Below are 27,362 nucleotides of genomic sequence, written 5' to 3'. Positions count from 1 at the left end.
ACCACCACCGAAATATTGCTTCACTCCAAAGATAGATAAAAGTCCATTTAACTTGAGCAACAGATTTCTCCAGGCAGCTGAAGTTTGACCATGTTTTAACTCTGGGTTTCTGTCACCCTCTTCTGTCATCCAGCCAACAAGTCTGTAACTTAGCTGGTGGACTTCATGGAGACCTTCCTTGAAGCTGGGAGTTCAGAACATGAAGGGAGGGTGTTTTAAGACTAAGAATGGAGAGAAATTGTCATCGTTCTTTGGCCACCTAAAAGAGTAAAAATATTTGTCTTAGCCATGGGCCTAGGTCATAAAGTCCAGGATATAAACTTCCCCCAAGTTCAGGCCTACCCCAAGGTTTTTGTGTTCTCCTATAGTATGTGGCGCTTCAGCTTTATTGCAATTTTAATTAAATATTCCAGTCAATCTAATTGTATTTAATTGATAAAGGTTTCCAGAGAAGCGGATGGTCTGGCATCTACTATTCAGTGTCCCAGAATTAATCAAAGCTCCTTTTAAGTGTATATGAAGTAGTAATTAAGGATCATGTATCATTCAACAGTTAATCTTTTGAGGACAGACAGCAGGGATCCAATGTGTGTGTTTGTTTTAGGGTTGGTACATAGTTTTAGCTATAAATTAAAGTATAACTTTTGCATTTGCTACCTGCAGACAAACCATCCCTGGAAGTCATACTTTGCCACAATGAATATTTGACTTTTACCAAACTTTAGATTTAAAAAAATTAAAGAAGAAGAATTATATAATTTTCTGAAGTTACATGTAGAAAGGACCTAGGTTAAAAAAAAGGAAGCACATGCAGTCCTGCTGAATTTACTGGATTTCACTTTTCAATTCCTAAGCTACTTAAAAAAGGCCAAAAGAAGAAATATATTGTCCAGAGGCACAACTAGGTCTGTAATAGTTACAAATTCATAAATGAAATATATAAAAAACAGATGAATACCTGCAATAATAGACTCACAGTGGATAAAGGTAATAATAATAGGAGATATACCAATCTCCTAGAACTGGAAGGGACCTTGAAAGGTCATCTAGTCCAGTCCCCTACCTTCACTAGCAGGACCAATTTTTGCCCCAGATCCCTAAGTGGCCTCTTCAAGGCGTGAACTCACAACCCTGGATTTAGCAGGCCAATGCTCAAACCACTGAGCTATCCCTCCCACCACAAAAATCTGACCAAAAAAACCAACAACCCCAAACATATTTGCTATCATCTCCCCAGACACACCAATACAAAAATCTAACACTCACAAAGGAGTTTAGAGCTATGCTTGATTATAAATCTTGAATATATATGTACACAGGTGGACTATTGCCCTAGAAAGGAAGAAAGAGGAATTCCTCTAACAACCCTTTATGGTATCTTCTATTTCACACTGCTTGATTGACTTTGTAATGTCCTCTTTAGAGACATTATCCTCTATAACCAGAGGAAGATTAAGCAAGGGGCAATGCAGACTAATGATCTTTTTCTCTGGTACTCAGTGATTATAGAAGGTTGCTGAGGCAGGACCCTCAATATCAGTGTCAGTTTGGAGACACCGGTCAACCAATGGCACCAAGATCTTTCAGTGAAGGGCAGCAACTTGCTTGGGTCAGAGTGTGCAGACTGGGATTTTTGCTGTCCTGGTATGATGGATAATAGGATGTTTCCCAACCTATAAGTCATACGATATAGTAATAGGCCTTTCATCAGTAAACTCTCAGAATCTCACTGTCTTTGCTGAATTTATCACCAAAAGGCCCTGCTCTGGTGTCCTCATTTAATGGATGGACTGAGGCACAAAGAGATTAACTGACTTGATCGAGGCTACACGGGAAGCCTGTCACAAAGCCAGCAATTGAAACCAGATCTCCTAGATCCCTGTTCAGTTCCTTTACCACAAGGCCGTCCTCAGACTTGTATCTTGGACAACTCAATTTTAAGTGTCTAGACAACGAGCCGGATTCTCATATATGTGATGGTCCCTTTACACGGCTTTGGCAGCACAAAGAGGTCTTGAAGTAAGTGTAAATGTAAAGTTCACTCGCTGTATGGCCCCTTTACACTATTAGAGTGGTATAAAGAACTCTCTGTGTAAATAAGAATCTGGCCTACTATATCATTAACAGAATACATAGGGTACGTCTACAGTGGAATAAAACAACTGCAGCTGGCTTGTGTCAGCTGACTTGGGGGCTCAGGCTGCAGGGCTATAAAATTACAGTGTAGATGTTCCAACTCGGGTGGGAGCCCAGGCTCCAGGACCTCCCGTCCCAGCCTGAATGTCTATACTGCAATTTTGCAGCCCCCTGAAGCCTGAGTTGGCTGACATGGGCTTGCCACAAGTGCTTTATTGCAGGGTAGACATGCCCATAGTTACATAAAGATTAATGGTTTACTTTTCAAGCAACTAGCCTGTATTGTACAGAATGTAGTAGTCTACCAACCTTTGTAAAACATAACATTCTACAATATTACCACATAACTGAGATTTACAAGCCTACCTCATGGACTTAGACACCCATTTCCTTCAAAATTCATGGGAATTTAGTTACGCAAGTCTCCTTGGCAGCTTTGAAAAAAAATCTCAGGCTGGTTTGCTATACTAGAGTAAGTCGTGCGCTTTGGATTGTTAGCATAGAACAGGGGTAGGCAACCTGCGGCACGCGAGCTGACTTTCAATGGCACTCACACTGCCCAGGTTCTGGCCACTGGTCCAGGGGGCTCCTGCATTTTAAATTTAATTTTAGATGAAGCTTTTAAAACATTTAAAAAACCTTATTTACTTTACATACAACAATAGTTTAGTTATATATTATAGACTTATAGAAACAGACCTTCTAAAAACATTAAAATGCATGACTGGCGCGTGAAACCTTAAATTCGAGTGAATAAATGAAGACTCGGCCCACCACTTCTGAAAGGTTGCCGACCTCTGGCGTTGAATGCTGTAGCACATTTTTATGGGTATTTCTGGCTCTATAAATGCTAGTTGCTGTGAAACATTTTAAATGAGGTAGTTGGTTAGAAAACTGTATTACAGTCTGGGGCAACTGCACGTGTATTTCCCCTCAGTGGTTCATCAGGGGCACCCACTTTCAGGCTTCCCAAATTTGCCTTTTTGGGTGGAGACCCACATTCTTTTCCCTTCTGACTGGGGTATCTCCAGGCTGCACAGGTCCCTAACTACACTTTATCCTCAGCACAGATGGGCTGCCCAAAGAGAACATACTTCATTTCTCTTCAGAGATGCTTAACAGGAGTAATTGCTACAGTTACAAGTAGGTCCCTACCAAATTCACAGCCATGAAAAACACGTCACGAACCATGAAATCTGGTCTTTTGTGTGCTTTTACCCTATACTATACAGATTTCATGGGGGAGACCAGCGTTTCTCAAATTGGGGGCCCTGACTCAAAAGGGAGTTGCAAGGTTATTTTGGGGGTGGCATGGTCATGGTATTGCCACCCTTACTTCTGCACTGCCTTCAAAGCTGGGCAGCCAGAGAGCAGGGGCTGTTGGCCAGGCACTCAGCTCTGAAGGCAGTGCCCCCCCCAGCAGCAGCACAGAAGTAAGAAGGGTGGTAATACCATATCCTGCCCTCACTTCTGCACTGCTGCCTTCAGAGCTGGGTCCTCAGTCAGCAGCCGCCGCTCTCCATCTGCCCAGCTCTGAAGGCAGCAGTGCAGAAGTAAGGATGGCATGGTATGGTATTGCCACCCTTACTTCTGCACTGCTGCTGGCAGGGCTCTGCCTTCAGAGCTGAGCGCCTGGCCAACAGCCACCACTTTCCGGCCACCCAGCTCTAAACACAGCGCCCTGCCAGCAGCAGCACAGAAGTAAGGATAGCAGTAGCACAACCCCTCTACAATAACCTTGTGACCCCCCCCACACACAAATCCTTTTTGGGTCAGGACCCTACAATTACAACACTGAGAATTTTCAGATTTAAATAGCTGAAAATGAAATTTATTATTTTAAAAATCCTCTGATTGTGAAATTAACCAAAAGGGACCATGAATTTGGTAGGACTAATTATTAGCCTGGCATTTTTCTGTTTCTTGGATCACTAATCAGAATTCCCAAGTGGTGTAGGGGGGACCTGAGAGCCATGTTTAATACCTTTATCTTTGCTACCCTGTATAAACATGACTGAGCCAGAAAGTATGTTAGGGCTGCTTCTAGCACCATCTCCTTCAGGGACAAAATGTTCCACTGAGCTGATGCTGCTCTTTCATTAATAAACCTGTTCAGAGCCAGAGAAAGTGATACTGACAGTGAGGCTGGTGGTTCCTCTAGGGTACAAACTTGACAGGAGACCAATTTTAAACAAAATGAGTGTACAGTATACGATTTATTTAAAGAAACCGTTTCAGTTACAGACTCTGTATGTGTATATATAGATAATCCCAAGTCGCTGTGCCTTAGGAAAGAAAAAAACAAAAATGTATCTTGTGATCAAACTATTGGCTTTACTGCAGAAAGTAAGTGAGATTCCTACAAAACTGAGAATATTCATTGCACCTTGGTTATCTCAGATATTTGTTTTCCTAGAATGCATACAGCACTTTGTTTAAAATCATTTTAAAAGTTTCTTTAAGATGGGGAAAAGGGGCATTAAAGAATGAAAGAAGAATCTGATTGGATGATCTGCTTGCAAAGGTGGATTGATAGGAAGAATGACTGTGGTTAAATCAGAGTTGTCTTGGAATCAAAAGAATCTGGGTTCACACTTGCTGTGTGACCCTTGCCTCTCTTTCTCCATCTGTAAAACAGCGGTAACGTTATTTCCTTCATCTACTTCACAGGAGTGTAGTTTTGTCTTAATTCATTAATGTTTGTAGAATGCTTTGCATTTCCTCAGATAGAAGAGGAGGTACAAACACAGTGTTATCAATCTCTCGTTATAAGTGACACCGCACAGGTAATTACAGACTTTCCAAATGACATCTCCTGCAAGTCCAACGGCATGCATATGCATGAGATTTAGCAAAATAGTCCTTTGCAAGAGCTTCAGAGATCAAAGGCAATCTAGGGTTGACTGGAAACCAATTAGCTACTGCTATGTAGACCTTTGAAAACCAATAGGATTTTTATTTATTTTATCCTTTGATTTTTTTTTCTGTTCCAAAGTGAAGGTAGAGATCAGGAAGAACAGAACAAAAGGAAAGATACAGGAAGAGAGTGAGAAAGTGAGCGAGCGCACACCCACAAGTTACTGGGATAGATTATTAAAAAAAAACCAAGAAGTTATAGACATGTTTCTTTTAGTTTAACAATTCTGTGACTCAGCCACTTACTTAAGCACAAGATTCCAATATGGATTAACTGCCAGTGTCCAAAATAAGGCCAATTTTTTTCACCATGTTCAAATCTGCATTTATTATTTAAGATTCCATCCCTATGGTGTCTGGCTTGTGTGTTGGTCTCTTTCTAATCCATATTCTGTACGTTGCTTTAGATTCTCCCTCTTCCCGTGTCTTATTTTCCAATAAGAATTCCAGCGTGGTCAGAAGTTGCATGTATTGTAGAGGTCAGATGCTAATTTATAGTTCCCACTGTTGTCTGAAGGCTGTGGGGCAGAATCATTGCTGAGAGAAGCAGCTCCAGCTCCATTACCATCTATAGCGTTTCACCCACTTTGTGGCCCAGCAGCTTTAATTTTAGTTTTGCTCTCCAGGGTCAAATTTTGTACCATGGCAATTAACACCAAGCTTCTGAAACCTGATAGGGATTTACAGCTTGGAGTGAGTGGCTGCCATCTGGTAAGAAGCGGGGGCAGAGAGAAAGAATGAGCTCGACCTTTCCCTTCCTTCTTTCATGTGGCACACGCACCCGTGGATCAATGACTGAAATGGATGAGGGCTCTGCTGAAGTGTCACAACAGTGTAACAATGTAACTGCTATTAATGGATATTGCTACAGCTGAAAATTATAGTGGAAGGAAAGTAAGAAATAGGAAAAGCCTTTTTTTTTTAAAAAAAGGCTACAGATTGATGAGTCATGGTTGGCAATTTTGATCTAGCTTTCTTACAGAGCACCCCTGGCTTTTATGCATGCTTCCGTAGGTTCAGTAGGGTAGCTTATTTTAATGAGGCAACAAGAGATACACCTGAGGTGTCTGATGACAATTTGTTCTGAAGTCAGTGCATACAAAGAATGAAGAAAACCACTGTTATACAAGTGCACACAAGACTAATTTTGGTTATCTGCAATAGACAGACCTTGCAGTAGGGGAGGCCTGGAATAGAAAACTGGTACTTGAGATTCTCCTTTCGCTCAAGCAGAGGAGCCATACAGCTGTTAGGATAGATTCCAAAAGGAAAAACCTGCCAGAGTCCAAATTTAGAGTCAACATAGTGCAAGGTATTGCGTTTTTATTTTTATTTTGTTTTAGTTTTGTATTAAAAGTATTTGAAGCTCAAGTCCTGGTAGCACTAAAGTCAATGGCAAAGCTCTGTCTCTGGTGCAGTCAGGTTTTGGGCCTAGTTAAATAAAATAACCAAACCACCACCTCTTTTCTTGGAAATTTTGTTTACGGTCATGTTTCTTGTATTATCGGTTCAACTACTGAGGGACTCCGCCCTCTGGCACTGACAGGCAGGTACATGGATCTTATGATCTTTACTGCCTTATTTTAAGCAAGGGAGGGCTCATTTTAGCCTCCAAACCCCACCCTACTACACTGCAAATATCCACTTTCTTTGAAATCTCATCATCTCCCTCACTACCCAGCAGCTGCAAGCACCTACATGTGTCCTTAGCCTCTGCCAGAGTGGGAGGGGACAAATCCCAAGGTCAGTTCTGAATTCTGGTGACTTTGGAAATCTTAGTATGCTACCAACTGAGCCACCAAAGGGAAGTGTTTTAAAAAGGCAACGTATTCAGTAAAATGAGGCAAAGGAGTATTGTGTTCTCTGATATATGAGAGAAAAAAGTGAATGTACATGGAACGATGCTGTAACACCCCATTTCCATGATGAGAAGAAAGAATTACTCCCATTCATACCTTTCAATGTTAACCTACTTTCTGCTTCTTGCACTGAGTCCCGTGCCTTTTGTTCTGTTGCTGCAGTACGATTCTATTCTGCTGCAGTTGCCAACCGAGCGACTGCCTGCTGTCTTATTGAAAGCAGGCAAGAGGAGAGAGAATCTCATGCAGCTTTTGTGAAAATGACCAACCAGAGCATTTGACATCAGGGACCACTTTTAAAAATAAATAAATAAATAAAAATCTAAAAATAAACAGTGGTAAAGCCTGCTGCAGTTACAGTCGAACCTAACCCCATGCTTGTTCTGTTGCCCAGAATGGGGTGCAGCTGCAAATTTCGGGGTCTCCTCTCTGATTGGCTGTGTAATTAAGCTCTTCCGTGCTCCTGCTTAAGATTGCTCAGGGAGCAGTAAAATAATTCCCCCAGTGTAACCTTTTTACTTTGCTTTGTGCCATTGAATTATGGATGTTGTCTGGTAGGGACCAAGAAGGCAGACCACAGGGCTAAGCAATTCTGAATGCTCAGGAATAAATATTTTAGAGTAATGTGTCAGTGCAAAAGGCTGAGCCACTGTTATTTATCCCTGGAGGTCAGATTGCAAGAGCCTCTTATTCACTCCCACAGTGTCTGCCTCCCTGGCCATCAGGCATGGACAGATCAGAGTGAGTAATACATTTCAGTGGGGAAAGCAAGTATTTACATTGCACTAGCAAAGCCCTGCTTGTAATTCTGCCATGTCACATCCTAATAAAAGCGAATGCAGCTAGTTCATTGTCAGTCGAGGGCTGCAAAATCTCTCCATCACCAAACAGTTTTTCAGCTATGAAATTAGGCCTGGTGTGCACCTTGTTGTTGTTTCATTATAATTAAACTGTTTTGGCAAGCAGTATTATGCATGAATGTGTGGAAGTTAGCTGACAAGGTGTTTTATAACAGTAACTATGACAGACTGACAGTATCCTCCAATATCTCGAATAAACACTATTGGATTAAGTTTAACATATTTGGTGTCCATTGTATTAAAAATGCAATTGTGTATGTGTTGTTGTGGAATTGTATGTACTTTATGTACCTTCTCTGGGAGATCAACGCAATACCTGGAAGGTACTAGGAACTTCAGTTATTGTTCCAAAAAGTCCTTTGAAGTGGATTTCCTAGTAAGTGCCTGAGGCATACAAATGACCCACTTGGAATCCTACTTTTTCAAGCTACCCCGAGAGGATAAACCATTGTCTACCGATTACCTGTTCCTGGAAACTCCAGAGCAAAGACCCCTGAACTGTATAAAAGGTGGATTTCATGAGTTATGTTATGAGTGTGCTTGTTCTGATCTGAATGTGTGATCAACTTATAACCACAAGGAATCCCCCTTCAGTGGGGGTTTGAAGGACTGCTCCTGTCAGAATCTGTTAGGGTTGGGGGGAACTCTGGTAAACTCATTGCATGAATGTAGGTTCTTTTATTGTTTTTCATGTTTTCTGTGTAATGATTTTTAATTTAAGAATAAAGGTAAAGGCTTGCATGGGAAGTGCTGTGTGGGTAACATAACTAGAACCCCATCAAATTCATGGTCCATTTTGGTCAATTTCATGGTCATAGGATTTAAAAATTCTTAAACAGCTCAAATCATGACATTTATATCTGAAATGGCACGGTGTTGTAACTGTAGGGGTCCTGACCCAGAAAAGGAGTTGAGGGGGTCACAAGGTTATTGCAGGGGATTTGCAGTACTGCTACCCAGTACTGCGGCAGCGCTGCCCTCAGAGCTGGGCAGCTGGAGAGTGGCGGCTGCTGGCTGGGAGCCCAGCTCTGAAGGCAGAGCCGCCGCCAGCAGCAGCGCAGAAGTAAGGAGGGCATGGTATGGTATCAGTCAGCAGCCACCACTCTCCGGCTGCCCAGCTCTGAAGGCAGCAGCGCAGAAGGAAGGATGTTATGGTACGGTATTTCCACCCTTACTTCTGCACTACTGTTGGCGAGGCGCTGTCTTCAGAACTGGGCACCCGGCCAACAGCCACCGCTCTCCGGCTGCCCAGCTCTGAAGGCAGTGCAGAAGTAAGGGTGGCAATGCGGTGAGCCCCCTAAAATAACCTTGCAACCCTTTTGAGAAATTTGGTCTCCCCGTCAAATCTGTATAGGATAGGGTAAAAGCACACAAAAGACCAGATTTCATGGGTGGAGATAGGGTAAGACAACAAGTGTGAAAAATCAGGACGGGATGGGGGTAATAGGAGCCTATATAAGAAAAAGACCCAAAAATCGGAACTGTCCCTATAAAATCGGGACATCCGGTCACCCTAGGCGAAGACTAGATTTCATGGTCCGTGACGTGTTTCTCATGGCCATGAATTTGGTAGGGCCCTACTAATAATGGTTACCAGTAGAGAAACAAGGAGGGTGACGTAATATTTTTTATTGGACCAGCTTCTGTCGGTGGAAGGGACAAGCTTTTGAGCGACACGGAGCTCTTCTCCTGGTTCCCACCTTCTCGCTATCTCCTTAGGAATAGCTATTGTTCTCGGTATGTGGTCACTGGAACAGTGACCCCTTGTTGCTTTGTGGAGGAATCCGAAAACAAAGAAGAGGATAGTCAGGTAAAATCAAGACTTACAGGGGAAGTTCACAGCCATTGGGTGGTGAGGATCTGAGTGAAACATTTGTGTTTAGCAGGTTTGGAATCTAGTCACATGGGGTCATACCCTAAGGTCCTTACTGAGAAAGGGAGGCTGCTCAAGTAAGCACCGCAGGATACGACCCTGTGCTAGTCTTGTAGATCGTAGGCTCTTTGGAGCAGGGATGGTCACTTTCAAGGTCTGTACACCACCTAGCGCAATGGGACCCAGCCTGGTCAGAGCCTTCAGAAGGTGCTGCAAGAGAATTGTTAAAGAACGATAGTCCCTACCTGCCCCATACACAGCCCAATGCCTGCTTCCAGTGGTGTTTGCTTTGGGGCCAGATCCTGCAGGCCTTGAGCAGGAATAACTTAAGGGGCATCTTCTACCCCCACGCTAAGGACTGCAGAGTCAAGCACAAAAATTCTAAGGCAAGACTATGACAATAAGGGTCCAGGTGAAAAACCGGGGGTCTGACCCCAAACAATCATCAATTGAGTCAACTGATTATGTACAACATGGTTGTACTACAAGAGTGAATCGAGTAAGGTCTTTTATGAAAGCTGATGACACGCCGGTCACCAATATCACTGTGAGATGCATGTAGGGGTGGTGTTCAAAGAGTTGTCTGTATGCTGAAAACATGTTCTTAAAGTTTGCTGTGGACAGAGTGTTGATAAACAAGTTTTTCCTACACAAAGGAATGTGGATTTGCCAGTCTGCCTAGGGTCCAGCTTTGAAAGCCAGAGACAATGAAAGTGCATTTGCATCAGAGGCAAATACCCATTATCAGGAGGATGAGAAGACAGCAGAGTATCAGGTTCGTGGAGCACAAGCAGCAGGGGAGAAAAACTTTATCTGGGGACACTTCAGAAGAATACATTTCAATGATTTACTGAACTATTAAAAAACAGGGGAGAGAATCCCTTCGTTATCCATCACTTAGGGCAGGGGTGGCCAACCTGCGGCTCTGGAGCTACATGCAGCTCTTCAGAGGTTAATATGCTCCTTGCATAGGCGCTGACTCGGAGGTTGGAGCTATAGATGTTCACTTTCCAATGTGCTGTGGGGTGCTCACTGCTCAACACCCTGCTCTGCCCCAGGTCCTGCCACCACTCCACCCCTTCCCCCGAGCCTGCCATTCCCTCGCTCCTCCCCCTTCCCCACCAGAGCCTCCTGCACACTGCAAAACAGCTGATTGCTGCCGGCAGGAGGCATGGGGAGGGAGGGGAAGGTGCTGATTGGTGGGGCTGCTGGTGGGCGGGAGGCACTAGGGGTTGGAGGTGGGTAGCGGATGGGGGGCTGCTGACATACTAGTGTGGCTCTTTGCCAGTGTTCATTGGTAAATTCTGGTTACTTCTCAGGCTCAGGTTGGCCACCTCTGACTTAGGGGGATTCTGTGAACTTTGGACCATCTTGCCTGGAAGGCTGGAGATGGGGGTAGCTTGATGTAAGTGAGAAACTGTTTTAGGCAAAGACACCGCTTGCTAGAACTAAGTTTCAGGCACTAGAAAGTGTGTTATTTATGGTTTGTTTGTACTCATTTTCTATCTTTTATTCTTGCTGGGTATCACTTAAATCTGTGTTCCTTATTAATACATTTGTATTTGTTTTATTACAAGCCTATCTCGGTGCTGTAGATTAAGCTAGAGAGAGTGTCCTCAGTGTGCCCCGTGGGTGGTGTTTTGTGTATTGTTTTCTCGAGACAGCGCACTTAATAATGTCTGTGATTGTCCTGTGAAAGGGACTGGACACTAGAGAGAGACGTCTCTGGGGATCTTGGGAAGTGGGAGTCACTGCACGTTACCTCCAAGGCAAGGTTTAGACTGGCGCTCTTGAGGAGTTTGTTGGTGAGGTGGACAGACTGGTGCAGCAGGGAACTGAGACACACAATTTAAGTGCCAGAAGAGGTTTATGGTTCCGGACACTCGGAGGGAGCATCACAAAGACAGACAGCTGCCATGCAGTAGGCAGACATACCAGAATCATCTTCCTCACGGCAAAAGGAGGAATTCACCCTTGTACATTTGATCAAATGACATTTAAATTACTGTTTAATTTTAAAATGTGTGTGTCAGTCATTATTTTGGCTTTCTGGTAAGTTTCTCACTATTGTTTTCATGCCTACTCTGATATTGCTAGTAGCAAGGAATATACAGGTTGTGAGACCAAAGGCAGCTAAAGGTAATGGCATAGGCTGAGCATCCAGAACAGATTCACTCATTGGAACTTAATGGATGCTCTGAGGAAACCAAGACAAACCTCATTCAGCTCCACCAATTTGGATTGCCCAGACTCCTGAGCTACGTTTGTGAAGTTCTTTGGGAGCCTTTGCAATGAACAGCGCTATGTAACAATAAAGCCACTATCAGATGAAGGAGAGACTGAAACACTCTTCTGTAGTGAAAGGCACTGGAATTCTCAGGCTGGAAAATAAAATTCTTGACCCATAGCATGGGGCACGTTGGCGCAAGCTTTCCCAGTGATAAGCCACAATCTGGAATTTACCAATCTTTTAGAATTCTTTAAGGGTGTCAACAAGCATGTGGACAAGGGTGATCCAGTTGATATAGCAAACTTGGACTTTCAGAAAGCCTTTGACAAGGTCCCTCACCAAAGGCTCTTAAGCCAAGTAAGCAGTCCTGGGATAAGAGGGAAGATCCTCTCATGGATCAGTAACTAGTTAAAAGACAGGAAACAAAGGGTAAGAATAAATGGTCAGTTTTCACGATGGAGAGATGTAAATAGTGGAGTCCCCCAAAGATCTATACCAACACCTGTGCTGTTCAACATAGTCATAAATGATCTGGAAAAGGGGGGGGTGGAACAGTGAGGTGGCAAAATTTGCAAATGATATAAAATAAGATAGTTAAGGTAAAAAATGACTGGAGAGTTACAAAGGGATCTCACAAAACTGGGTGACTGGGCAATGAAATGGCAGATGAAATTCAATGTTGATAAATGAAAAGTAATGCACATTAGAAAGTATAGTCCCCACTATATATACAAAATGATGGAATGAAAAGTAGCTGTTACCACTCAATAAAGAGATCTTGGAGTCATTGTGGATAGATCTGCTCAATATAGCGCGGCAGTCATAATAACTAACAGAATGTTAGGAACCATTAGGAAAAGGATAGCTAGCAAGACAGAAAATATAATGCCACTGTATAAATACATTGTACACCCACCTCTTGAATACTGAGTGCAGTTCTGGTGACCTCAACTAAAAAAATACCGGTATATATATTAGAATTGGAAAAGGAACAGAAAAGGGCAACAAAAATGATTAGGGGTATGGATTCTGCATGAGGCAAGATTAAAAAGACTGGATCCGTTCAGCTTAAGAAAGAGCTAACTAAGGGGGGGGACGGGGACATGATAGAGGTCTATAAAATCATGAGTGGTGTGGAGAAAGTGAATAAAGAAGTGTTATTTACTCCTTTATATAATACAAGGACCAGAGGTCACCCCATGAAATTAATAGGCACCAGGTGTAAAACACACACCAGGAAGTACACCTCTTCACACAACACACAGTCCACATGTGGAATTCATTGACAGAGAGTGCTGTGAAGGCCAAAAATATAACTGGGTTCAAAAAAACAATTAGGTAAGTTCATGGAGGACAGGTCCATCAACAGCTATTAGCCAAGATGGTCATGAACGCAACCCCATGCTCTGGGTGTTCCTAAACCTCTGACTGCTAGAAGCTGGTACTGTATAGGAGGGGATGGATCACTCAATAAATTACCGTGTTCTTTCCCTCTGATGCATCTGGCATTGGCCACTGTCAGGAGACAGGACACGGGGCTAGATGAACCATTGATCTGGCCCAGTAGGGCCATTCTTAGATAGAGCATATCTAGGGATCTGAGGGTAGTTTGCTGTCCAGGCCCATTCGGTCCAACCATGGCGCCTAGTGAGAGTTCTGTGAAGTCCCAGATAACGTCTCATGAACACAGATGTTCAGTTCATCAGTATGAAAAGCTTCTGTAGAAAACAATCACGAGCTGGAAGTCAAGATGCCTCTGAAGCAATCAATCAGATATAGGCAGGTGTATGAAGAACTAAGCAGACAGATTTAAAAGTCATCTATTGCTTCTCCCACGGTTCACATTAACAAATGGATGGTACTCATTTAGGTAACATGTTAGAGACCAGGACATTACCACTGTCTGACAGTAGAGATTCCTTTAAAAGTAGGGTTGTTGCTACTTTGTCACTGGAAACTAATTACAGGTCCTTCTGTGCAGCACCTGACCATTACTAGCACATCAGCAGCTGCTAGCCTTAGGTTCATAACACAGACAAATCCTTACAGAACCATTGGTATGGTGTCTCATGTGGCAGCAGGCAGCACTGGATGCTGCAGATACCCAAGGAAGGTGAAAAAAATCCATAATGTACATGCTTAACGATAAATAATTCTTTCCTGAACCCTCATCATCTTTCACCCAGAAGTATGAGAGTTGATCACTAGATGTTGCTACATCACTTGCTACAGATGGTATAAATGGTCAAAGTTTTCCAGCCCTCAAACCAAGCGTTAAACACTTAAGTGACTCAAGAACACACACTCAAGAAGTTAGCATTCTTGACACAGAACAGAATGGCTCTGTTGGGAACCAGGTATTCTATATCACTGTCATACAAGGATAATAATAAAGGTGATTAAAAAGGAGTTAAATGGAGAAGGGAACAAGACACAGTGACCAATCAGCAAGAATCTAGTAACAGAAGCCATATGGGCACTAAGTAAACTTAGGAAAGGTTTTAATGGTGTCAGTTACTGAGGATTCTGTCTAGAATCTAGTATCGCATTAGTTACAGTTCCCATGTTCTTTGCTTCCCCTGAAATGAAATTAAGATAAACAAACAGTGATTTACTGGATAAATATCAGATGTATGTTATAGCCGCTCAGAGCTCAGTGAATCAATGTCAATTACACTGTAGTCTAAAGCTACCTCTGATAGTCAATTTTTGCTTTCTGTCTCCACCAGCACAGAAATGCATTATATAAATACTGATGTTACAGCTTATCCTTTTTAAAGAACCAGCCAGAACTCTGCTTGTCAAACTTCACTTCAGGAATTTAATAACTTTCAGCAAGTGGCTTTGAAACGAAGGTACCTTCTGACTAGGTGACCAGAGCACATTTAATCTTGTAAGGGTTTGTATGGTTTTTATTAAAGGAATACTTCAAATGTATTATTTGAGTTGGTTGATGCATTAAAAAAAAAAACAACCCAAGAAAAACAGCCTTTTAGAAGTTTGACAATAAGCGGGTGAGCAGACCAAATTGGTATCATGAGTTAAAAATGAACATGGGGTTTGTGCCCCTTTTTTTGATTTGTTAGGAAGTATAGATAAGGTCTAGCAAGTTTTGTTTTCCTATTTGTTTTTTACCTTAGAAATACCAAGTCTTATTATGGATTAATTTTTGTTATTAAAGTAAACCTGACCGAGATCAGAACGGCAATCAGCACTATAATCAGCACTGTACATACAAAATGAGAGACAGACCTTACCCCAAAGGGCTAAAAATGTAAACAAATGAATTACAGAGTACCACTATTATTATTTTTCCTGATTTTGATTGAGGGCCACAGCAGAGAAATGGGAGCTTTCTCTGTCTGTCCTTGTTGTAAGGCCTTATCTAGCCAGGACAGTTTTACCAGCTATACCAGTATAGTTATACAGGTATAATCACATAGGCAGACATGGGGCTTGGCTACACTGGAGAGTTGCAGCGCTGGTGGTGGGTTTACAGCGCTGCAACTTACACACCATCCACACTTGCAAGGCACATACAGCGCTGCATCTCCCTGGCTGCAGCGCTGGCTGTACTCCTGCTCTGCCTCGGGTATAACTATTGCAGCGCTGGTGATGCAGTGCTGCTCCGCCAGTGTGGCCACCAAAAGCGCTGTAATTGGCCTCCAGCAGAATTTTCCCATAATGCTTTTAACTAAAGAACTCTTTGTTTTGTTAAGATGCCTCTCTTTGTTTTGTTGTGAACTCGGGGCTCCGGGAGCCGCTTATCTAAAAAACAAACACAGCTTCTGTTTGCTGTGAATGAGGGAGGCAGGGGGATGAATGTCTACAGCTAGTGTTTGCTTTAGGAGAGAAACAGCATGGCGGGGAGGGGGAGTGGGGGGGGGGGGAAGGGAGTCCGTCGGAGCAGCTGCTTATCTGGTCTGCAGGCTGTTTGCATTTAAGAGTGAATGAGGCGTCGAGGAAATGGTCAGAATTTGCAAGGCAGGGAGCTGACACAGTGTCGGCTCCAAAAATCCCCTCTCTCTCTCTCTCCCCCACGCTCCCTGTCACACTCCACCCCACCCCCCTCTTTTGAAAAGCACATTGCAGCCACTTGAACACTGGAATAGCTGCCCATAATGCACTGCTCCCAACACCGCTGCAAATGTGGCCACACTGCAGCGCTGGTGGCTGTCAGTGTGGCCACACTCCAGCGCTTTCCCTACACAGCTGTACGAAGACAGCTGTAACTCCCAGCGCTGCACATCTGCAAGTGTAGCCAAGCCCATGGTTATTTCAGTATGAGTGTCCAGAGGAGGGTTATACCTGTGTCACAGCGCTGCCTCCTGACAGTTCTGGGGATTAGCTGGGTCAGGCTGACGCCCCTTGCAGCAGTTACATCCTGACAGTTTCTCCTCTGCAGCCCCTCTCTCGCTCTCAGGAGCTGCAGCTGTTCTCTTCACGACGCAGCCTTCCATCTATGCTGTTTAGCGTTTCCTCCCTTCTGGGGTTCAGTCCTTCAATTCTCTGACTCCCATAGTGACCCAGGCAGTCTACAGGTTCACTGCTCCACCAGTTTATGCCACGCCCTCGGTGCTGGTAAGGGAATCTGGGCCCACCCTCTGCTCCGGGTTCCAATCCAGGGACCTCAACCCAGCAGTACTGGTCTTTACTCTCTCAGATCTCACTGCTCCTTCCCTGGACTGCTTCCTTCTGTTCTGGTTCCTCCCCTTTCTCTGGATATATCTGCTCCAACTCCTTCTTCCCAGGGAGTGACTGCAACCTTTCCTAGCAGCCTCTTCTATTGTAAGCATCTGTTCCTGCACAGCTGAGCTTCCCTCTAATTAGCTGCCTCCTAAGGCTCCCTTGTTTGCAGCCTAATTAGTTGATTGGGCCCTCCTGGCCCAATTCAGCTCTTGCAGGGCCAGTGTGGGGAGCCCACCCCATCACAACCTGTATTATTATCAGTTTAACTTCACAGCTTAGTTTACATTGAAAAAAATGTCCCTACGTGGACAAGATCTAAAAGGGGTGCTGGTGACTGAATCTTTAACAATGTTTGTCAGGTATTTGAGTTAAATAGGTGTTACTTAAAAAACAAACCTACCAAAAAAACAAAAACAAAAAACCACCATAAAGTTTTGAACAGTCTGACTAAAAATCCTCTCTCTTCTCAGTTATTCAAATTTCACTTCTGTGCCACCTGTGACGTCATAATGCTACTAGTTCAGTCAGCCAGTCACACTGTGCTACAGGAAAAACGAGACCTCTATTCCAAGTGTAAAACAAGCAGACTAAGAAACTTCCATGAAAAACAAAACTGACCCCCAAACCTAGACAATCTCAACATTTTCTCAGCCATAATAATAATAATAAAATAATTAAAACCTCCCAGGCCAATTTCCATTCACAGATTGTTTTAAGGTCATGGGTGGTGCTTTTCTGCCACCTTGATTCTTTCCTCCTACATCATTTCTGCAGTTGTTCCTTGTCAGAAAGTTGAAACACAACCAAAAGCTCAGAAATGAGTTGGAAACTCCTGTTGACTTCATTATAGCCAGGATTTCACCCCAGGAATCCAAGCGAGTTTCACTTCTGTGGATAGGACTTTAGGCCTGCAACTGGATCTGTGTGGGCAGAGCCTATGACTCTGTGTGCAGGCCCCAACATCCGCAGGCATGGATCAGATTACAGCATCAGGCCCCTTTTTGGGTCGGTCAGCTCACTGCTTTACTAAGTTGAAATAACAACTGATTATGGTAGTCGAGACAGAGAGAAGCTGTTCTGAGAAATCTGAAGAGATGAATTTAACAAGCAGAGTTCATCACCTGGCTGATTTTTAACTGGCCTGGCTGGTTTTTGTACTGCCTGGCCAGTGAAATGATTGAATATGCTGGGTTTGCTTCATTTGGGACCAACATTCCTCATAAGCTGCATGCACACGCAGCCACACAGTGATCTTGTAACTACTGCGTGGCTCCTGCCAGCACTGGGAAGCAGGACAGACCTAAGGCTCATCAGGAGGGAGAGGATGATGGAAAAAATCCCTTACCTCAGTCCTCAAGGGATCCCCTCCTGAGTCTTGGAGGTGCCAACCCTATTAAAAAGGCAAGGAAACAGGAAGCGTGTCTCAGAAGACAGGAAGACGAAAGTTAGAAAAGTTTCTCATACTTTTACAGGAAGCTTAGAGGGAAACTGAAGCTGTGGAAACAAATACAATATTGATAGACATTCCTGCTAACAGTGAAAATGAAAGTCTTTGAAAACCCCAGGAAGTAACAATTCATGACCTAGAAAATAAACTCAAATTAAGAAATACAAACTTGACAGGGGCTTCCTGTAGATACGGAGATGGGGGAGGTAGCAATGGGTTTTCTCAAGCAAAGGATAATGAAGTTTCAGGAGTTGGGTTATTTGTTTCTCTCCTGTAACACATCACAGCATGAAGGACTCCGTGGCAAGGCTAATCAGGCAATAACCCACCCCGCTATCTGTGAAGGGTGCAATTTTTGGAATGAGGTTATTACTCACATGTCTCTCATCTAGGGGACTAGAACTTGCTTTACTCAGATTACAGAGAACTGTTTGGTTTACAAGAGATTTTTCAAGCAGAAGAATCCAGCCCCTGCATTCTGGCAGAACCAATTTAAGTTATTCGGGAACCCATAATTAGCTTGGAATCTTGAGATGTAAGACTGGTTTAGTTCATTTCCCTGCCAATGCAGGCTGGATTTCTGTTGTACATTTAATAGCGCTTTGTCCAGTCTGATTTTAAAATGTGTCAAGTGATGGGATTTCTACCACTCTACTTGGGAGATTGTTCCACAGGCTAACAGATCTCACTGTCAGGAAGTTTTCACTGATACTGAGTCTCAATTTTAATTAATGTCATCCTATTACTCATTAAACTCCTTTAAATTATGCTAGACAATTCTATTCTTGGTGTTTAACCCTTCATATATTTGAAGATTTATATGCACCGTGCGTTGTAGTCATAATTTGCCAGGCTAAATATATTTAACCCATCCTCTCCAATCAATCAATCCGGCCTCCTATTTTTTGTTGCTCTTCGCAGCCCGGTTCTATTTTGGCATAGACATTTATGAATTATCACGTATAAGGAAGACCTGAATGTTGTGCAGTTTCATTCTGGTGAACTGGGGATTGAGATACTGTAGGCTGCTGGCATCTCCACCCCCTTGAAACACACCAATACAACACTCCATCTCTTCCCCACCCCGCAGAGACTTCCTGGAGTTTGCCTTTAATTATTAATGTAACAAATTTCTAAGACAGAATTATACTTACAAATATAAGCCTTAACTCCAAAGTGGGCTGATTTGGGGCTCTCTGAAGGACCTTCTTCCCTTTCTTCTAGCTCTTCTATTCCTCAGAGCTGTTTGATGGTAATGAGATCCATCTCATCTGGCTACCAGGGTGAGTCAGCAGACTAGCTCTGTATTTTTCTACAGGGTCCTACAACCTGACACATTGTTACACAGTACGTTGGTAGGGGCCACATCTTGTTGTTTCCAGGAGTTTTAATATTTTTCACTTTGAAAGTGTATTACACCAGGGGAAAGAACCCGTATTTAATTATGATGCCATGGAGCAGAAAGGGAGAAGCAGCAAGATGAGACCACATTATCCATTAAAAATACTCAATGTCATAATTGTCGTTCTATAGCAGTATATTGAATTTGATACAGCAAGCAGCATTTCTTGTAAATAATGAACAACAATTCCATGAAACAGAGCTCAAAAAAAAGCATCAGTCACATAACACAAAAACCATCCTGCCAAGGATGTTGGCATAGAAAGTACGCTTATTAAGTTTGCAGATGATACCAAACTGGGAGGAATTGCAACTGCTTAGGAGGATAGGGTCATAATTCAAAATGATCTGGACAAATTGGAGAAATGGTCTGAGGTAAACTGGATGAAGTTTAATAAAGACAAATGCAAATTGCTCCACTTAGGAAGGAACAATCAGTTTCACACATACAGAATGGGAAGAGACTGTCTAGGAAGGAGTACGGCAGAAAGGGATCTAGGGGTTATAGTGGACCACAAGCTAAATATGAGTCAACAGTGTGATGCTGTCGCAAAAAAAAAGCAAACGTGATTCTGGGATGCATTAACAGGTGTGTTGTGAGCAAGACATGAGAAGTCATTCTTCCGCTCTACTCTGTGCTGGTTAGGCCTCAACAGGAGTATTGTGTCCAGTTCTGGGCACCGCATTTCAAGAAAGATGTGGAGAAATTGCAGAGGGTCCAGAGAAGAGCAACAAGAATGATTAAAGGTCTTGAGAACATGATCTACGAAGGAAGGCTGAAAGAATTGGGTTTGTTTAGTTTGGAAAAGAGAAGACTGAGAGGGGACATGATAGCAGTGTTCAGGTATCTAAAAGGGTGTCATCAGGAGGAGGGAGAAAACTTGTTCACCTTAACCTCTAAGGATAGAGCAAGAAGCAATGGGCTTAAACTGCAGCAAGAGAGATTTAGGTTGGACATTAGGAAAAAGTTCCTAACTGTCAGGGTGGTTAAACACTGGAATAAATTGCCTAGGGAGGTTGTGGAATCTCCATCTCTGGAGATATTTAAGAGTAGGTTGGATAAATGTCTATCAGGGATGGTCTAGACAGTATTTGGTCCTGCCATGAGGGCAGGGGACTGGACTCGATGACCTCTTGAGGACCCTTCCAGTCCTAGAATCTATGAATCTATGAATCTAAGGGCAGTGGGAATGGGTCCTGCCACTTGGATAGATGGCAAACTGTAAGATTTCAGTTAGCTGCACCTTTGTATCCTTACAGATCTCTGACTCCAAAGGCAGGGCCAGCCATCTGTCCAAACTTGTAACATTCAGCTATCCACACTTTCCTTCCTTTTGAGACTCCCCAGACACTTAGGACACCTGAAGGTTCTAATCCACCATATGCTTCACTTGATTTCTGATTTGCACTTCAGCTTTCCTGTTCCAAGTAGTCATCCTTCAAACAAAAAAGCTTTAGTAGAAAAAAGATTCATCAGCAGCACATGGTTTTAGCCCAAAGGACAGATACAAATTATGCCAGACTCAGTGCTCTGAACATTAATCTACCTTAACCCACTTGCTTCACATTTCAAATCAGCAAAACTCCTTGAGGCTTTGACACCACTAGCGCCGGATGTGATAACAAATCCAATAGATCCAATAGATCCTATACCTGCACTGAGTTTTATTCAGATTCCATGAAACAGGTTAATAGCATTATAGTAGAGGCCACACTTGGGTGGGCTACTGTGACTTAAAAAAAAAAAAAAGTATGCAAAGACTCAAAGTCTTGAAGCAGAAGACTAGTTCATAGTTCATCAAAACTAGAAACCCTCAATACATGTTTGTAATCCTGCGTTTCAATGTCAATGGAATGTTGTGAGGATGTCAAAGCAACAGCAAATCATGGGAAAGAACTGAGGTTTAAGAAGAGTGTTTTGAAGGAATTTCCTCATTGCTAGAGAAACCAATCATCCCTAAATGGTAAAATCTTTGAATGCCTCATGCACACAGAGAAATTAAATGATTCGGAGGAAATGACAAACTTTCAACACCTAGGATAAAAAGCCTGAGACTTCACGAGTCCATAAAAAGCTCTATCAAGATACTTCTATGGCAGGTGATGCAAGCATTGCCATCTAACCGCTAACACTACGTGAGCATTTACTGTTTGTATTACTGTCCTTCCAGGAGTCCTAGTCATGGAACAGGATCCCATTGTGCTAGGTACTGTACAAACACAGAACAAAAGGCATTTCTCCATCTTGATTGAATAAAAAATAAAGATGGACCCCAAGAAATAAAAGATTTTTTACTAAGCTAATGGAAACTGCAATGCAACTAAAATTGAAGGCGTTTTCAAGGGAAAATATCTGACAAAGAAAATAAAGCAAAGCAAGCGCCTCTTTCAAACACTGAATGCCACATACATTAGTGTGGAGATGGGTACCACAAACCAACTCGGGTTGTGATTTTGTTAGACCTGAGAAGCTAAACCAGGCCAGACAAGGTTAACAGCACAGTGTTCAAGGCTAGAAGGGACCATCACATTATCTAGTCTGGCTTCCTGTATATTACAGCCATTAAACTTCACCCAGTTACCCCTGTATTGAGCCAGCAAACTGCATTATATTAAAGTATTACAGCCCTCAGGAGATCAAACTCTTGTGTGCCACAGGCCGAGAATAGAAGGGACTGAGGTGGACCAATGTTGGAGAAGACAAAATGGTAAGGAATTTATTTGGTGAGATATACCCAGATGATCCTAGCAGGTGCCACGTGCCCCATGCTGCAGAGGAAAGTGAAAAAACCCAAGGTCTCTGCCAACCCAATTCCTCTTTGACCCCAAAAATGCTAATCATTTTTACCCTGAGCATATGAGCAAGACCCACCAGCCAGGCTGTCTGAGAAAGATTACTATTCTCCGTATCACTTCAGAACATAAGCCCACCCCATTTGGTGTCCCTTCTCCAGTCATAGCCTTCACTGAAACTTCAGTGGAAGGAAGAAACAAACACACTCCAGCATACATCGCGGAAGCCCGGAATCATAAGATTCAGGAAGTAATGGCAGTGATTCACGTAGGTGACATTTTTGTTTCAGAGTCAATAGACCCATATTGTGATAGAGAGCATTGTACTCTTGGGGAGGCATGAGACCAGGGATCCTGACCACTTGCAATCTTTAAACTTCCTAATGGACTTTTCTCAAGAGTAGGGGGCACTAGCTTGTGTTCTGAGTGATTACATTTTGTCTTCTTATTTTATCTCCAGTTTAAGTGGGAGCGAGTATACTGCTTCACTTTGTATCCTAAACAGTAGTGTACTTTGTTCAACATCCAACGTGCTCTAACCCAGATGTGGCTGCCGTAATTATTATATAGTTTGTAGCATGCTTGAAAATCCTTCAGGATGAAAGACAAGCAAGATCATCATCATCACTTCAATGATTCTGTGCCATTTTCTTCCTCTAAACACGCATTCAAAACTTATTTAGAACTCTGAAAAAATAAGTCACTTCATTTAAATTAATTTATTTTTAGAATATCCCTTTTAATCCTGCATGCATTTTTAGCACAAAAATTGAATTTTATCAGAGCCTCCTTTGTAAAAGTTAGTACTTTACTATAGAAATGTGGCTGTTTCAACAGTTCCTTTGTTGCATATCCCATGTCTGCTAAACCTTGGCAACACTGTCAGTCAGTGACCGACATAAAGTTCAATAAAAAAGGTTTACTGAATATCCTCTGTTTAATGTAAACAAGGCAGGAGGCAAAATAAAAAGTGTATATATAGAGAGTAAATTATTTTACAGGGCACAGAAAATAATATTAGTGATCACGGTTGGAAAGCCCTATATGATATGCATTATATATGTCTGGATTTATCATACAACCCAAAGTACCATGCAATCTGTAGATTTTACATAGTACTTCATTGTAACATTTCTCTAAGACAAATAATGATGTACTTCATAACTGAATGGTAATGGTGTATTCATACAGCAATGCATGGTAGGAAATTACCATGTATTTACAAAGCAATTCCATGATTACTTGTGCCCTGTAAAATCAAGTGTAACAATCTTTACACTAGCAATAGTGTAAGCAAGCTCAGGATTTCAGTCCTTACAGATACATAGGTGATGTACAACCAGACTGAAGCTATGTATCAAATCACAGCTCCCGTATTGCACGAATGAATACATTATACGAACATTACATAGACAAGATTTGAATACTAGGAAGATTACAATCATAATGGAAATAGACTAAGGACAAACTTCTGTTCTAGCAGATGTAGCATGCTGCTTATTACAAAAGTTTCTACATCAGAATCTAAATCAAATACATACAATAAATGGCAGAAAAATAAAAACGTGTCCTTATTTACAAAAACGTGCATCAGGGTAAAAATGCAGTTCGAATTTGCTTACTTAACCAAAATTATCCCAGGATTTTCCCCTCAAATATTTCAAAATAATACTCTTAGCCATATTTTTCCAAAGGTGATCAACACCTGCAGTTCCCATTGACACTGGAAAAATCTGCGGGTGCTCTGAACTTCTGAGTATCAGGCCATGTTTCTCAGGTGTCCACTTGTGGGTAATAAATAACCATACACGCATGCATGCACACGCACACACACACACACTGATCCACTCAATGACATGCATAGATTCAATAAGTAAAAATATGGAGTTCAACTAATTTTTACTTTTAAAAATAAAAGTGCATAAAAACCAAGAAATAAAACTAAACTATTTCCATCTCTTAAGGAAGAGTCAATTGCTTTTACAAAAATAAATGTCACTGTCACAATTTATGGTAATTATTGTAAGCAGCACCTATACAAACCAGAAGGACTCGAGCTTTTCCTAGCGTTGCTTCACTTGTTATCAAGGCGGATCAGCTTTTTATATTTTGTGGCCTGAAAAATATTTGATTTGTGAAATAATATCACCATGGCTACTAAACACACCGAAGACAGAATGCTACACAATTACATCTTGAATTTAAAGAATATTTATAGTGATATCTTATTGTTCAACTGCAAGCATTAAACAATTGGGATTCTAGCTAGGTCAATCATTTTGCATTTAAAAACTACAGACTCTGCAGTTATCCTTGCATAAACTAACTGATGCAATCCCTTACTGTGTAATTAGCTCCGATAGCAGCAACTGATTCATATTGTTTGGAATGCTCTAATGTGGATTTTTTCTCACTCATTCTTCATAGCATTATGTCTGCTAGAGTTTACATTGTGAATGGGACTTTAGGAGTATTCTAAATATCAGAGGGTTTGTTTTTTTTAAATAAATAATGAAAACAGGATTAAATTTTGAAGCAAGTGTAATTAAACTCAAGCTAAAACCTAAAACAACAAAGGCCTGATTCAGCAAAGCATTTAAGAACATGCATAACTCCACTGCTGCTCAGCACAACATTTAAACACTGGCTTAACTTCAAGTGTTTTCCTAACTCATATTCAGTTTAAATGGGTCTTAAGTAAATGCTTAACTTTAAGCTCATGCTTAAGAGCTTTGCAGAACTGCGGCCTAAATTATCAAAAATGTATGCATTAAACATAAATCTACACACATATATACTTTTTTATACTGTGTGTACAGGCAGGTACATTATATTAATGAAGCTTCTCAAAATGGATCATTTGTAGTACACATTGCACTGAAAAAAATAAGTAAAAAAATCACTTGCTACTTTCCAAATACCCATGTAAAGAACGGGAATAAAGAGAAAGTATCCTTTCTTAAATTCTATTTTACTAAGCTATTTTGGTATGAAAACATTGGGCTACATTCAGCAAAGCTGGTGCATATGGCTGCTAAATCCCAGATTCCTGCCGCTACCCGCTCTTGAGAACATCTTTCATTCTAGCTGAAGTGCCAGAGTTCTGTTGATGGGAGGACCTGTAGGGAGCTACTGAATCATCTTACTCCCTGGCCACAGCCACTTTTGGGCAATGCTTTTTCTCTTTTGGAGTGGTACTCCACATTTCTATCTGCCTGTAACCCTGTAATTTTCACCAGCAGGACCCTCCACTGGAGTTTATGCTGTGAATAAGTGGTGAATTTAGCCCATTAACTGTGAGAATGTTCAATTTTGTTGGACAAGCCACCTGGTAACTTCAGGAGTTGTTCAAAATCCAGATTCCATAAATGTAAAAAACAAACAGACATCAAAATCATGGAGGGCCAGATTCTGATCCCAGTTACGCTCATGGAAATCAGGAGGAATGTTACTGACTGATTAAATTAGTCCAGATTTACAGTGAAATGAGATCAGAAACTGACACTCACTGTCCAACAGGATATTAAAAAAGAAATGGAATATGAACATTAAGGGCTCAATCCTGCTTGGTCTGTCTGTACTACTGTGTCAATATGACGGTATTCTCCTGTGTAAACAGGCAGGCAGGTCTCTCTACAGAGATCACCAAGAGTGATATGAAGGTTAAGGAGCACATCCAGCCCTCCCAGCCTGCTAGCGCTTCAATGATGACGTCAGCAGCAAGTGCTAGCTGCAGTTATTCAGGAGGAACAGTAGCAAAGTATGCTAGAGTATCCTTGGCCTGCAATGGAAATTCCTGCTCTGGCTGGTAGAATTCACGTTGCAAAGAATTGCACTGGGGAAACATCTTTGCATCCCAGTGTTGTGAAAATCAGTGGAGAATTTTGGTCCTAAATATTGTATCATCCCTTTTACTGCTGCCCAAAATGGTATCAGTCACTCTTTTGTCTGGACACTATGGTTACGTTCAGACAAGCAATAAAACATTTTAAAAATAACAGAACATTTAGACTGCCAATTTTCAAGGCACAAAATATTCTTAAATCAATGTTAAATAGCATTTTAAAAAAATACTGGTTTTAGCAACTACTATTAATGACCTGTATAATAGCATCCTTGTAAAGATGACATGGATCAAACAAACTGGAGCTCACATACAAAAATCTAACGCAAGTCTAGTTACACAGCTGAACTCAGGAGAAATCATTTGGAAAGACAAAGAGCACAGCACTAGAATCATGCATACTTAGGATATGATCGTTGTCTACATACAGGCCCTGATTCACCAACGTATAATTTCATTAATATAAGGAATTACATCAGTCTAAAACTGGAATAACACAGTGATGAATCAGAATTCACCAGCCCAGAATTCACTACAATATAAGAAGATTCACAAAAGTAGAATTCATCCCACATGGATCATATCATACTACATATGCATTAGGAGGTCTTTTCATCCTCTCTCCGATGTGATACCATTCTGTTGGAATCATTGACATGGCAGTGTCCTGTAATGCCATAAGTACAGCCATGCTGCTTTACTCTTTTCCTTTCATATTTTCAACTGAAGAGAAAAAACTTATGACATGAAAACATTAGAGAAATAGCTTGATATTTTAAAAAGTAATAGCGATCACATAAGACAATTTAAGTATATGAGCCCCAGAGCATATAAAAAATCCTTACCACCTAAAATGTTGTTAAAACAATGGCCGGGTAACCAAAGTTCTCAAGTTTGTGGCTCTTCAGACATTTTTTTCAGTTCTTCAAACAGTGACTGGAAATGTTGTTTTGTCTGCCCTGAAGTCCCTTTGATTGCATTCTGGATTCAATGTCCATTTGATTACATCTCCATCAGAGTGCAGAGTGCACCAAGAAATCATGAACAGTGGCCAAGAACTCACCCTCCACTGCCATCCATAACAACTGTCAATTTACATCAACTCTTTGTTAGGAGGCTCTCTCTCTTCTTGTTTGGTGGAGTCAATAGTCTTTTTTGACTGAAACACACTCGATTTTGTAGCCCAGTCACTTCAAGTGGCTGCTTAGGGTGTAGATGAGGCATGGTATTTCACAAATGCAATCGCTGCTAGCTCTTTACAGAACTCTTCCAGTACAATCACGCCCTCCAGCAACGTCATGTGGTCAATACTGG

General features: G+C 41.9%; 1 protein-coding gene and 1 long non-coding RNA gene across 6 annotated transcripts in view; both read right to left on the bottom strand.

The window, feature by feature from the left end:
* Positions 1 to 14,358: 14,358 nt before the first annotated feature.
* Positions 14,359 to 17,033, bottom strand: LOC120369173. The gene is made up of 2 exons (XR_005582980.1): positions 16,183 to 17,033; positions 14,359 to 14,453 (listed from the first exon to the last, which is right to left on the bottom strand). It is a non-coding gene; the product is annotated as an uncharacterized LOC120369173 (long non-coding RNA).
* Positions 17,034 to 23,122: 6,089 nt separating this feature from the next.
* FHIP2A (FHF complex subunit HOOK interacting protein 2A) overlaps positions 23,123 to 27,362 on the bottom strand; it is a 48,531-nt gene continuing 44,291 nt past the window's right edge. For all 5 annotated transcript variants that reach the window (XM_039481869.1, XM_039481873.1, XM_039481870.1 and 2 more), the window contains exon 17: positions 23,123 to 27,358. In XM_039481869.1, coding sequence (XP_039337803.1) covers positions 27,253 to 27,358 — 106 coding nt within the window. In that variant the 3' untranslated portion in view covers positions 23,123 to 27,252. The remainder of the gene's footprint in view (positions 27,359 to 27,362) is intronic.

This window comes from Mauremys reevesii, linkage group 7, assembly GCF_016161935.1.
Source record: "Mauremys reevesii isolate NIE-2019 linkage group 7, ASM1616193v1, whole genome shotgun sequence".
In the NCBI taxonomy this organism is placed as follows: Eukaryota; Metazoa; Chordata; order Testudines; family Geoemydidae; genus Mauremys; species Mauremys reevesii.
This window is presented reverse-complemented; position numbering and strand designations above follow the sequence as displayed.